General features: G+C 39.2%; 1 protein-coding gene across 4 annotated transcripts; it reads left to right on the top strand.

The window, feature by feature from the left end:
• Nucleotides 1-1,854: 1,854 nt before the first annotated feature.
• Nucleotides 1,855-12,503, top strand: prkacbb (protein kinase, cAMP-dependent, catalytic, beta b). Of its 4 annotated transcripts, XM_069692093.1 has the most exons (11): nt 1,856-2,307; nt 4,192-5,262; nt 5,949-6,010; nt 6,089-6,217; nt 6,546-6,644; nt 6,738-6,820; nt 6,987-7,113; nt 7,212-7,307; nt 8,160-8,282; nt 8,406-8,570; nt 10,985-12,503. In XM_069692093.1, exons 4-11 carry the CDS (start codon nt 6,155-6,157, stop codon nt 11,108-11,110), a joined length of 882 nt encoding a protein of 293 aa, XP_069548194.1. In that variant the 5' UTR covers nt 1,856-2,307; nt 4,192-5,262; nt 5,949-6,010; nt 6,089-6,154; the 3' UTR covers nt 11,111-12,503. The 4 variants fall into 4 exon arrangements, with proteins under 4 accessions (XP_069548193.1, XP_069548192.1, XP_069548194.1 ...); XM_069692092.1 differs by lacking the exon at nt 4,192-5,262 and having other exon boundaries at nt 1,855-2,307; XM_069692091.1 differs by lacking the exon at nt 4,192-5,262 and having other exon boundaries at nt 1,855-2,316.
• Nucleotides 12,504-13,208: the final 705 nt, after the last annotated feature.

The raw sequence follows: 13,208 nt of genomic DNA, 5'->3' as shown, positions 1-13,208 counted from the left end.
TAGACATGCATACAGATCCAACCAGCTTTTATTTAAATATTTCTGCCGATTCCCAAATAGCAGATACTTTGGAAGAACTGGCCATCCTGCGGCCTCTTCGGCAATGCCGGCTTACTCAGCAGCATTCGCGGGCTGCCTCCCTTCCTCGTCTCCATCCTCCAGAGTTTCCTTGTCCTGTTCAGTGACTTCTACACCTTCATATCGACTAACATCACCTGCACGATCCCTGTTAAGTTCACAGTCACACTTTTTTCAAGATGTTGATCCATGACACACCCACTTTGCCGATGCTAAGTTATCAAAACTTTTGCTCTGGCCAACAGGAAGTGAAAGTCAAGTCAAAAGTTCAGTGCGTGCTACGCCCATCGGCCGATTAAGATCACCTGTGTTGGCTTTGTTTGTAATCTAAAAATATTTAGTTTGTTTTATTAATGTATGTATTCCGTTTATAAATTATTAACTATAATACTCACTAATTAACAATTATAGATAAACCTTGATGTAGCCTTTCCTGTTTCTTAAAAAGTGTCAGGAGACACAAAAGTAGAAGTGCTTCTCTAAGTTACTTCTCTCTAAGATGCCCAAGTGCGGGTCACATTAACTATTCAGTCTGATAGGTAATACTGAGCAGTGCGTGATCTGAGCCAGGACTGAGGTAAACCACTGAACTCAAATCAAAACCTTCATCAACGCGACCGGCAAAACATCCTAAAAGGCTTCCGGTTAGCTGCCACCAACAAGACAACCCAATAAGCAAGGCAGGACGTTATTACAGATGTTATAAAATCAAGATGAGAGGGATGCCTGCAAGAGGAGAGGTTGTTTTTTTTTTGGTTTTTTTGGAAGAATTCAATGGCACAAGCTTGACAGTCACCCATACAGACAGAAAAGGGAAGGATAGTTGTGAACTACAGCCTTACATGGCAACTAATTGCACTGTGGATAAGGCCGGTGTGCAAGCACAGCACAGAACTCAGACACAGATCTTGTGGGGATCAAACTATCTAGTCAGCAAGAAGATCAAATGCTGGCAGCTATCACGTGCTATATATAGCTGGGAGTCACAGGTAGCTTATGTACTATGCACATGCCTGAGGAGAAGCACGGTTTTTGGTGCTTTTTGTACTTGCGGTCAGAAAAATGAAACATAACCACTGGATTAGCACTGGTGGAAAGTAACTAAAAGTGCTGTACAAAAAAATGTCCTTTTAAATCATTTTTACTTTATGTTTTTTCATTTTATACTATTTTATGAACTCGTTTTATTAATACTTTTACTTCATTTTGCCTTCAGACTTGTCGGGATTTTCATTATTTTTTTCAGTATACATTTATTATATATTGTTTTCATTATATATTCATATTAATTTCTATATGTAAATATTGATATATATATTCACATATAGACGTATTTCTCTGTCTATTCCTTTATGCTTCTCATACCCATATATCATTTTACAATTATTTAATGGCACAAGAATCAAAGCATACCGTATGTGCAGCCAATAAAAAAATAAATAAATAAATAAATGAATAAAAAAAGTGCAAGAGTCATGACTTAAACTTGAAAACGACTTGTCTCCTAAGTACAGGAATGCAACAAGTGTGTTATTATCTGTCCGGGCCCGTCTCACCCATTAACAGCTGGATTAGTGGAAGAAACGAAGAGGATGCATTTCAGAAAGTTTAAGGCTTAAAGGAGTGTTTTAAATGTCAGTCCGTATCTGTGCGCGATCGTGATGCTCCAAAAAAACAAAAAAAAACAACGCGGAAGCAAGGCCGGTTTGCTATCTTTTTTTTCTTTTTTTTTTTCTTTTTTTTTTGAGAGACGTCTCTGGCCAATCCGAGCTGTAAACCAGCTGGTGAAGGTTTTTGGGGGCTTAGTCAGGAACAGAAGTGACCGCTTAGCTTCATGTCAACCGAGCAGGCATCAGAGCACGAGCAGGAGCGGAGCAAATCTTTCGGAGGGACGAAGGAGAAGGAAGAGGAAGAGAGAGAGAGAGAGAGAGACAGACACAGAGGGAGAGATTGAAGGGGGGGGCTGCCGGAAGGGACACTGGACTTTTACTTCCTCACCTTTGAACCTCGTAAATATTTATATTGATTCGTTTTTTTTTAAAGTTTTTTTTTTAACCTATTTGAAAGGAGCTCGCAAACATCAGCTGGAAGGTTTTAGCTAGCGACACCGCTCGCTCGCCCGCCCGCCCGCCCGCCGCCATCTCCTCTTCTCAGTCGGAGCGACCGCCGTGTCTTCCACCACCATGGGGAACGCTGCCACCGCCAAGAAGGGCAACGAGCTGGAGAGCGGTGAGTCCGGTCGGCCCGGGTCGGGTCGGGTCGGTCCCGACTGTGTTTTTAAGTTGCATTTGTGTCAAGTCTCCGTGAAATGGTGTTGACAGTTAAAGCAGCGGAGGGCCGTCCGTCATCCCCCCCTCCTCCTCCTCCTCCTCCCCCCCCGCACATTCCCACAGATCACACCAACGCTCCCCTTTTAAGTTCATCGAAAAGTGTGTGTGTGTGTGTGGGGGGGGGATAAAAACAACCATACGAGAATTGTTTGTGAGGTTTTGCACATTAAAATGAGTTAAAGGCCGAAGGTAAGGGAGCTAACGGCCAGAAGACCCCGAGAGTGTTGTGGTTTTCTTAGCATCCAGGAGGAGGAGAGGAGGAGGAGGAGGAGGGGGACTGTCAGTGTAAACGGGCAATTAAAGCCTTTAAACGGAGCTGGGATCGCGGGGCGTATTGATCAATTCCTTTATAATGCTCATTTTAAACGCGGAAAAAAAAAGCCGTTTACACGTCAACTAGACCACCAAGAAGAATCAAGCTTGAAGACCTGCTAGCCTTTGCTAACACTAGCTGGGGATTAGCCCTCAGAAGGCCTTGTTTCATTGCCTCTTGATGGTGGTTAGCCGTTCAGGCCTGCACGCGCACACACACACACACACACACACACACACACACACACACACACACACACACACACACACACACACACACACCTCACCCTTTCTTGTGTGCTATAATCTTGCACTTACAACGATTAGGATGTGGGTCTTGCAGCATGTTTGGCTGCAGGCTCTGGTCAGCACAGCCGTATCGGACAGAAACTTCGTATTCACGATCTCAAATCTGCAGCAATAAGCCACAGACCGGTGAGTAATTGTTATAAATAGTCAATCAATTTTATTTGAAGGCTCTGTGGGAGTGTTTCTGCCACCACCACCCCCCAGGCTACGTTGCCACATCTTATTCTTGGCTACATAAACAAAGCTTTCCCTCTGTACTGCACCGTGACCAAATATGGTGAAGAAATGACAAATGCCCTCTTTCCATTCATAAAACTGGGACCTACTACCGTCTGCCCTGCATATGCACGCGCAGGCCTGCTGAAACAACACACACACTTGAATCATGTCACTTGGGTTTGTTCGGAGCCCCTTCTCTAATCTTGCTATGTGTGGTAAAGGTCCACCAGGGCTCACTTCTCACACTCAGCTTGTCATTGACTGGAGCAGCTTGTCATCAGACCTTCGTCAGAGGATAAGGGGTATTACAAGCTTTGAAAGGTTTGACGTAACTCGGCCTAGGCCAGTGTTACTTTGCGCTCATATACTTTGATGTGTGCAGCTGGTCATCGTCGAGCATCCCATGCAGTAAATCATAAATGGTTCCCTAAGCCCGGTTGTAAACACAAAAGTTGGAGCTGTTTATTGTGTTTTGCAGAATTAATTTGAATTGACAGACAAGAATCTGTATTGCAGAAAGATGATCAGTCCTTTAATACATTTTTATACTTTTATAAACACGGAGAACCATTTGTGTTCATTTGTGCACTTAGTTTATTTAAAGTCATGTCACTTTGTGATGCAGTGAGTACGTACCTCTGAGATTTATTGACCTTTTGAGAGACACCAGGCCGGCAAAGTGAACTGTGCCAAGCAGAGACACTCAGGCATACAGAGATGATCAGATCAGCAATAGTGCCAATACTGCCAAGCATTTCTGTTGAACACAAAGATGATCCTTAGATCCTGCTCGCAGCGAACTGTTAAACCCATTTAAGCTGACACTGTACTCTGAGATGAAGATTTGTCTGGAGTGTATCTGCTGTGACAAGACGACCTGGTTACCCACAGTGCTGCATGTTAACCTGTTTTTTTTGTTTTGTTGTTTTTTTACTGTATATAGATGCGACCATCCTGAGCATTTGGAAGAGCACCAACGCAGTCCCAATCAGACAGGGAGATTAAACGGTTGCCATCATGACACCTATTTTATTTCACAGTGCCCATGCACTGTGTTTCACACTGTAGCGTAACAGGAGAGGCCGACATAACTCAACCATGTTATGCTCGTCTGGATTTTGGCATTGATCTCAGAAAGGGATGGTCAACTGTTCTGACTTTGTAGCATTCCATTATTTCCTTTCACACACAAAAATGTTGAAGAGAACTTTGTACAAAAGGACCTTCAACTACTAAAAATGTCAGGTTTTGGACCGGGGATGATAAGTCAGTGTGAAGGTTCTGTTGTTTGAGGGCAGATGTTTTCATTATAGATTCAATTGCAGGTTAGTTTCTGGATTGATCACGTGGTTTATAAAATGTCAGATTACAGATCTCAAGAGTTCACTGACAAGTATTTTATCATTAACTATTAGTTTAAATCACATTTCAAGCAAAAGTGTTGAACATTTGATGTTTCCACATCTCAAATGTGAAGATTTGCTGCCTTTGAGAAGCTGGAACAAAGCAATGCTTTGCATCTTGACTTGAAAAAAAAACTCAAGTAGTCACTTATAAAAAATATAAATATTTCTCAGTGCGGTTATCATAGTTTCAAAGTTATTTCGGGAAACAACTCCGACTAATCTGCTGGGAAAAACAGTCCTAGGTTCTACAAAGTCTCAAGATTTGTACCACACTGTAGATTTTGTTTGTTTTTCTTCACTACAGAGTGTTATCTGTTCAATCTGAACTAATATGCATGACTGAATTTCTGCTACATGGCATTTTGGTACACCTGTTCTTCCAATACTGCAGTAGACAGTCAGTCTCCGCTTAAATTCCTCAGGCTATTGTCAACTCTGTTTTCATATTTGTTGCTTCCTATTCACGACATATTCTTTCTGTTTGTTGATGTGTTACACTTGTTGTTATGTACATGAACTCTATATTTCTCTCTGTCTTCTCTTCCGTATCAACCCATCCATGTGGGTGATTGCTCCTGCAAAACCTTGGTGATCAATAGAGACTTTTGGTATGCTGATTTCTCTCCCCCCCTCCAAAAAAAAAGGCAGAACGGCATTGATCTCGTTGCGAAAACTTGCTGGATGTGCTTGCATTTTATTGTGTGCTTTGATAATAAGTCCGTGTTTTTTGTTATCCGCTTTCTCTCAATCTGGATATCTGCTGTCTGCTGTGTTTCCCATACATTGGTTTGTCTTTGCTTACCATTTTTAAGCTGTGTTTGATAGCCTTCCCACAAATTGTGTTCAGTGATGCACAAGATGCTCAGAGAAACCCTGTCTGTAATTTCTGAGTGTTGTGTTCCCCTTCTCCTTTTCAATAAGGCTACTAAATAACTGAAAACATACAGAGTTTCTTGGCATGCATCACTAGTCAGCCTGTCGTCGATGTGGTTGTTTTGTGTTCATGTTTTCCCTCTTTTTAGACTAACGTACGTGATATTTTTACTGTACAATTTAATTCATATCCAGATGAGAGTTGACTTTGCCCTTATTCTTCTCCATTGACTTACAATTTTATTTCCATTTCCCATATGTCTTCCCTTTCCCTTCTAGTATGATAGCATTTTGATGTTTTTGCCAGTTCCATTTAAAAAACAAAAAACAAATGTGTATTTTGTACTTTTAAGCCAAGTTGATTTGCCAAAAACAAAGTGTGTGCTAACTGTTTCTGTCTGCACTCTTTCTTAAATTTTAGTGAAAGAGTTTCTAGCCAAAGCCAAAGAAGATTTCTTACAGAAATGGGAATGCCCACCACAGGTCAGAACGACAAAAAGTTGAGCTTAACGTCCGCAGTCTTTGTACACAAAGTAGGCTAACGTGATGTTGTTTCCGCAGAGCACAACGTGCCTAGATGACTTTGAAAGATTAAAGACCCTGGGTACCGGCTCGTTTGGGAGAGTCATGCTGGTGAAACACAAAGGAACAGAGGAATACTTTGCCATGAAAATACTGGACAAGCAGAAGGTCAGTGGCAGCGTTTTTCAGGCCTCCTGGGATGCTCTAGAATAAACAACAGTGTTGACATGAGCAGTAAATGTGCAGGGACAATAAAAGTTTGCTGCCACTTAATTTATCTAAATAACACCAGCTTATCCTCTTAAAAAAATAAATACAAAAAAAAAAATCAACGTTATAACCTGTCCTTGTTGTATTACAGGGTTACTAGGGGACACAAGTAAAATAAATAATTAATAACTAAAAGCTGCTTTTGCTTTCAGTGTTCAGCTATCTCTGTTGCTAATGTAAGTGCGGTTTGCCCAACAAGGTCATCTAATCTCATTTCATATGTCAGGTGGTGAAACTCAAGCAAATAGAACACACATTAAATGAGAAGAGGATATTACAGGCAGTGAGCTTCCCCTTTCTCGTCAGACTTGAGTACGCCTTTAAGGTAAAGTTGGAGTAGTTTTATAACATTTAGTAATTGAAATTCCTTTTATTTGGTTGTCGGCAAAACGTAACTGTCTTTTTTTTGTCTTTATAGGACAACTCCAATTTGTACATGATAATGGAGTATGTTCCAGGAGGAGAGATGTTCTCACACCTAAGACGAATCGGAAGGTTCAGGTGTGTATCGCATCTCAAATATACATCGGCTTGCATTTCAGTGCCATCTTTGTTTAATCTATTATTTCCAGTGGTCTTGACATGTCTTAAAGATTGATCAGTTTCTAGAATTGTGTCCACATGTTTTTGTTTTTTTATGACACGCTTGTCTCTTATTCCTTTCCAGTGAACCACATGCACGGTTTTACGCCGCCCAGATAGTGCTGACATTTGAATACCTCCATTCACTAGATCTCATATACAGAGATCTGAAACCTGAGAATCTTCTCATTGACCACCACGGCTACATACAGGTGAGCCAAAATGCGATGAACGAATATGTGATGCTGCTTCTTTTTTTTTTTTTTTTTTTTTACACACACACTACAGTAAATATATTCATGACTTCCAGGTGACAGACTTTGGATTCGCCAAGAGGGTAAAAGGCAGGACCTGGACGTTGTGTGGGACACCGGAGTACCTGGCGCCTGAAATCATTCTCAGCAAAGTACGGATATGTTATTGCTTTTGTGTTTTTAATGCATAAATGTCACTTTATGTATTCTGCCTTCCACCTAAAAGTCCACCCTAAAAAATCTTGAGCATTTCCGGAAGAACATTTATCATTTTTCCTTACTTTACTTAGTAAATGATTAGTCTCGTTAAAGTATTTATGGGAAATTGAAGCAAATTAACATCAAGCAACTTATAATATTATAAATAAATATAATAAAAGTCAGGTTTCTTCAGTCACTGTGGAACAACTGTAAAGGAAGAAATCCACCGTGGAAAGGAAAGACATACCAATTTTTCCACCATCAGCCTCCTCAGTAGACATGTGGTATTTTTATTGAAGGGGGAAAAGTTTTTTTACAACTGAAAAAAAATGTACTAACCTTTGATGGTAGTTTTCTCCACTGACAAATAAAACTATCTGATGTTTGAAAAAATTTAGAAAATTACCAGTTGAAAAAGATGCAGAAAACTATGACAAAAAAAAGTAGCTTTAAAATGAAGAAACTTTAGCAGGTATTTGACATATCACAAAATACAAAAATATGGGTCGTATGATATTTAGGTTTTCGCGCTGTGAAATTGTAAAATGCTGTGTGGTGTAATACTGCTTATTTTAATGCAGAGCAAAACTGTTAAAACAAAGACTAGCTTCCACTCTTAATGTTATCATTGAGTCCAAGTGGAATTGTAGTAGCCATTTGGAATTTCCCTCGTGTATTTAAAATGTGTCTCAACAAGGAAGTTATAAATCAGAATGAGGAGGAAGTCTTAATTGTCAGTAAAAATCACACCTTAGTAGAAGTGTATTTTTTGTTGTTTTTAGTCATACTGATGTCTGTTTCAGGGCTATAACAAAGCTGTGGACTGGTGGGCCCTTGGAGTCCTCATCTACGAAATGGCAGCTGGCTACCCTCCTTTCTTTGCAGATCAACCTATTCAGATCTACGAGAAGATCGTCTCCGGAAAGGTAAACAGTTGTTTGTTTTGGACATTTCCGTGGCAACAGGCACAGATAATAAGTTGAGTCACTTTTTTGGTGGTACCGTGCACTAAGTATCTTCCTAAATTGTGAAACGTTTGCCGTTTCCAGGTACGATTCCCCTCCCACTTCAGCTCAGATTTGAAGGATCTGTTGAGAAACCTGCTGCAGGTGGATCTGACCAAACGGTACGGCAACCTGAAGAACGGTGTCAACGACATCAAGGGCCACAAATGGTTCGCCACAACAGACTGGATCGCAATCTATGAGAGAAAGGCAAGTCACCCAAACACATTTTACACTGACGCAAATCAGTGTCAGCCAAGTTAATTACATATTGTTTAGATCATACTGACCTTATTACATTTCCAGCTATAATGCTGCAACACTATTATTTTATATTTTTCTATATGTGGAAAGTTGTGTGACAACTGTTCAGTGTGTTTTATGGTCCAGTGTGATGATCGGTACTCGGAGGTGCATGCAGCACAACTGGCCAGAGTTTTTTTTTTTTTTTTTTTTTTTCTCCGCTTGGAAGTCACCCAGCTTCACTGCTGGTGGTGAGCTGTTCGTGCCAAATGACATTTTGCAGGGATGACAGCGATAATGGAGAGTTTCGATTAATCAAAATAGTTATTTAGCTCAGGCTTAAATCTCATTGATCTGTTGATTTTGTTTCGCTTTTGTTAATGCAACTAGTTTTTTGTTTTTTTAGTAAATGTAAATTTTTAAGCTTGCTAAGTGTCATTTGTTACAAAATGAAACAAATATTATGTCAGCTCCATTTTCTTCTATCATTTATCTTCTTTAACTCTTAATAGTTTCCTCCTGTTTTTTTTTTTTTTTTACAGTATTTCCTCGCTGCAAAGTTCCTGCTTCCATAAGACCATATTTACTTGGGCTTTGTGATGTAGAAACAATAGTAAAAATATATTTATTTTCTACATTTGCCATATAAAGCAGGCTGGCTGTTTTGAATTTATTATTTTTATTTTTAAATGAATATAAAAACAGATTGTAGTCATCTGTATGGATGAAATAATCAGATTAATTTGATGATATTGATCATCCGCAAAATCTTTGAAGATAATAATCAAGGTCTAGACTTTAGGGGCAATCAGGAGGCTTACTTTGCACACAAAAAACAATCCTGTATGTTTCTGAATACCGGCGAATGGCAAATGTTTCTGTACGTGTCTTTTCTCTTAAAGACAAATGTACTACATGTTCAGTAAATACAGAGTTTAGAGAGGTGAACTGACAACTCTGAAGAAACAGCACACAGGAGGCTCACTACACATTTTGTTGAGCTTTAGCCTCGAACAATGTGCACTTTATCGTTTAGTTGTTGCGTTTATTGAAATCCAGGGAGCCATAACGTAGCCTGGAAACCAAAAACTCATAAACTGATATTTATTCAACATGAAAAAATGTTCAGGAGATTGAATGCTCAGAAAGTGGTGCAGCATTTCAGTGTGAAGAGAAAAATGGCAGAAAGATCTCGAATTCTGCTTCAGATCCTCAGCAAAGTCACGTCAACCAGTCAAAACAAACTGCAATCGTAGAATCTTAACAAGGAAGACATATAAATTCACGTTTAAAATCAGTTTTTCGGAATTATCAGCAAAATGTACAACTTAAAATGTATGTCCCTCTCAGCTGTACGTGTCAAAAATCGCAGCAAGCAAAGGAGTCGCTTTAAGGAAAACCTTACAGGCATATGAAAAAAAAAAAAAAAATCCATGACATCAGGTACCTTTTAAGGTCTAACTCTGCTTGAGATTAACCGGTTTTTACAAAGTGTCATGCAGCCCTGCTTAAAGGCACAAGTGTTTGTAGCAGTTTCGAGTGGATGAAAAGCCTCAAGAGGGGATTTAAGCATAATTGTTAAAATGGGGATTAAGCCGAAGCACACTTTGGGGTGGTCCCTCTTCGAAGCAATTGATGGTGTTGCACACATACAAAGTGATTAAGTTAATTGTATTCATGGTAAGACGGCTTTGGAGATTCTGCTTACCGTCTCTCCTCCGCGAACCTGGTGATTTGCTGCATGAAGTGTCCAACTGTGGACGGCTCGGGTTCCACATACCAACCTTCTCGCAGGCACTTCATTAAAAAAAATTGAAAGCGAATAGCATTCAATGTATTTTATACTAATTTAGTCATAAAACTGTAAATTATTCCCACAATTAAAGTATTCAATAGAAGCTCTGCTGAAGACATTGTAGCACAAAGTGAGCCTTTTCAAACAAAACAAACTGCATGTTGACGAGGAGAAAAAAAAAAGGCTAAAACGGAAGTGAAGGGTTTTTTCTTCGACTTTACCTTGATTTTTGCCAATTTCTGCAATTTTACAGAAGTAAAATCACATAAAACTCTGCAAATTGCGTTACCATTTTCAGTTATATATAAAAAAAAATAAAAAAGCTGCCACAAAATCAAACATTTTCAACAATCACAGAAAGCGCCACAAAATCCTGGAGCAACTGATAATTAATGCTGCTGATGAAATATGCAATGCAATAACGCCTTTGTATCCCTGCAGTAGGTTAGTATATGTTTTTACTCAGTTCCTCTTTTTTTGACAATTTCTCTGAATTCTCATAATAATAATTTCATGCTCTTCTTAACAGGCATTGACATAAATATAACCCTGTCTAGTAAAATGGATCTTTCCCTTGTTCTTGCAGGTTGAAGCTCCATTCATACCAAAGTGCAGAGGCCCCGGGGACACCAGCAACTTTGATGACTACGAGGAGGAGGAAATCCGCGTTTCTTTTATGGAAAAGTGCGGAAAGGAGTTTGTAGAGTTTTAGGACACGAGAAGACGGATATATCAGGGAAAATCAAGGGGATCTTTGCACTCTTCTAAAGACTTGGGATGGAGCAGAGACCATCTTTTTCAGATCTACCACATAGTCTCTTCATTCCACAAGGCTGAATGAGGTCGCCATGATCCTTGGGTGCCGATAACCTTTCACTGTCACATACACCTGTGTATTAAAGCAGACACATCACTTTTCTCTTTTTCTTTCTTCTGTTTTTGTACCTTCCCACTGTTTTTTTTTTTGTTGTTGTTTTTTTTTTTTTTACTTTGAAGCAGTAAGTCTTGGATGTTGTTAACCCCGATTCAAATGTGATATTTTTCGATTTATGAGGAAAAACTGAGACGGCGGCCAATAATAACCAAGTAACTGACTCGTGTGTGGCTGGATAGGGGTGTTCCCTCCAGTTGTCAGCAGTCTATGTTTTGAAGTCCACATCACAATGGCTGTTGTAAAGATCTGGCCAGTACACAGAGGTAGACTTTGTCTAATGTGCATATCTGTCAGTTTTGTAAGACATTTGAACATGACGAGTGTTTAAAGCATGACCAATAGAAAACATTGGGTGACACAAGAAGAGAGGTCCTTTCCTTTCTTTGCTTTATGCCTTAGAGAGCCAAGTCCTCAGACCGCCCCCTCCCCACCCCCCCTACTAAAGCATCCATTCACTGTCTTCTCTGTGTTATGACCCGGGCACAGCAAGCCATCAACAGAAATGACAAACCTTGTTACATTAGTAAAATGCAAATCCACTTGTTTGTTTGATCCTTTTGGGTCTGTTAGTTACATGTAAAATTTGTCATTTGCTATCTTACTATTTTTTGTCGCTGTGTCTATCATTATAGTCATATTGTCCCTAGATTTCAGGTCTGCTTATGAAGACCCTTTGTTATGAGTCTGTGGAACAATTTGACTTCAGTAAATGGAAAAGAGTGAAGTGAAAGCCCTTTTGGATTTTTATTGAGTGTAATGTAAAGTTGAGAAGGTCTGTGTGAACAGTGTTGCAGCTTTGCGCCCCGACATTGTTAGTGAATCCTTCAAAAAAGTACAGAATTGAAAATGTATTAAATGAAAGATGTTATAAAAAAAAAAAGGAAAACCGCATATTTACGAGATTCTCCCCGTTGCCACACCCCAAACAGATTTCCTTTTTCCATTCTTGTCAAAGAATGTAGTTTTGCAACTTATAGGTATGCATATTTGAAAGCTTGATTTCAAAGTACAGTTTTCCTCACAATACACTGGCTAAAATAAAGACTGCTCCTTTGTATCACATGTAACCCTGTTATTGTTAAGCTCATTACATTATACTTACATGCATTGTTTCATATATGTTTTTATTTATACACATTAGAGATGCTAATAAATTTTATTTTTAAAAGTGTTGAAGTTTTGCAACAATCCTTCCATTGTGACTTTGACCACTCGGCCTCATGTTTACTGGTATGCATCGCACCTTTGATTCATTTGTTGGAGAGTAGTGGATCGTGTTGTGAGTCTGAGAGGTCCTCCACAGACTACCAGGGGTCTCAAGATAAAGTAACATTTCATTTGAAGCCTTTGAAGTCAGCCAAATAAAAGCAAGTGTTTTACTGTCATCACCATGGGCATATCATGGTGCCTAGTTTTGTACATGCTGTAGTTTGGTACGAGCACATTAAAAAGATAAATCCTAACAAATTGAAAACAATTATTACGTGGACATGCATTTGTCTCATCGGGATCTGAATATTAATATGTAAATGCCCATTCAGTAACTATTTAGTCATTTAACCAACATGAAGTAAATTGACCAAAACGTAGGTGCATCCATGAACATGATAGAACATTTGCGGTCAGCATTATGAGGATTTTTCATGTATTTTTTTACATACCAGGAACAGAACATAGAAACAAAAAGGCTTTTTCTCACACATAAATGTATTACGCTGAATAATAATTTAATAAACCTTAACTTTTCTTGGACTTCAGTTAAATAATTTAATAAACCTTAACTTTTCTTGGACTTCAGTTATACTGTTTTTAAAATCATATTACTGCCAAATTCCAAAACTTCATTTTCACAAACCAAACTTCGCATGTTTGGACC

The sequence above is a fragment of the Brachyistius frenatus genome, unplaced genomic scaffold (genome assembly GCF_029030835.1).
Source record: "Brachyistius frenatus isolate BFR_SWC_R1_liver_20210118 unplaced genomic scaffold, ASM2903083v1 Contig_12, whole genome shotgun sequence".
NCBI lineage: Eukaryota > Metazoa > Chordata > Actinopteri > Embiotocidae > Brachyistius > Brachyistius frenatus.
The sequence above is the reverse complement of the archived record's forward strand: the minus strand, read 5'-3'. Positions and strand labels throughout refer to the sequence as shown.

Excerpts from the sequence above, each read along its gene's own strand:
- prkacbb (XM_069692089.1), top strand. The coding sequence starts at position 3,065 with ATGTTTGGCTGCAGGCTCTGGTCAGCACAGCCGTATCGGACAGAAACT. Across the intron at positions 6,821-6,986 it reads AGACGAATCGGAAGGTTCAG|TGAACCACATGCACGGTTTT; the intron begins GTGTGTATCGCA and ends ATTCCTTTCCAG. Across the intron at positions 7,308-8,159 it reads CTGAAATCATTCTCAGCAAA|GGCTATAACAAAGCTGTGGA; the intron begins GTACGGATATGT and ends TGTCTGTTTCAG.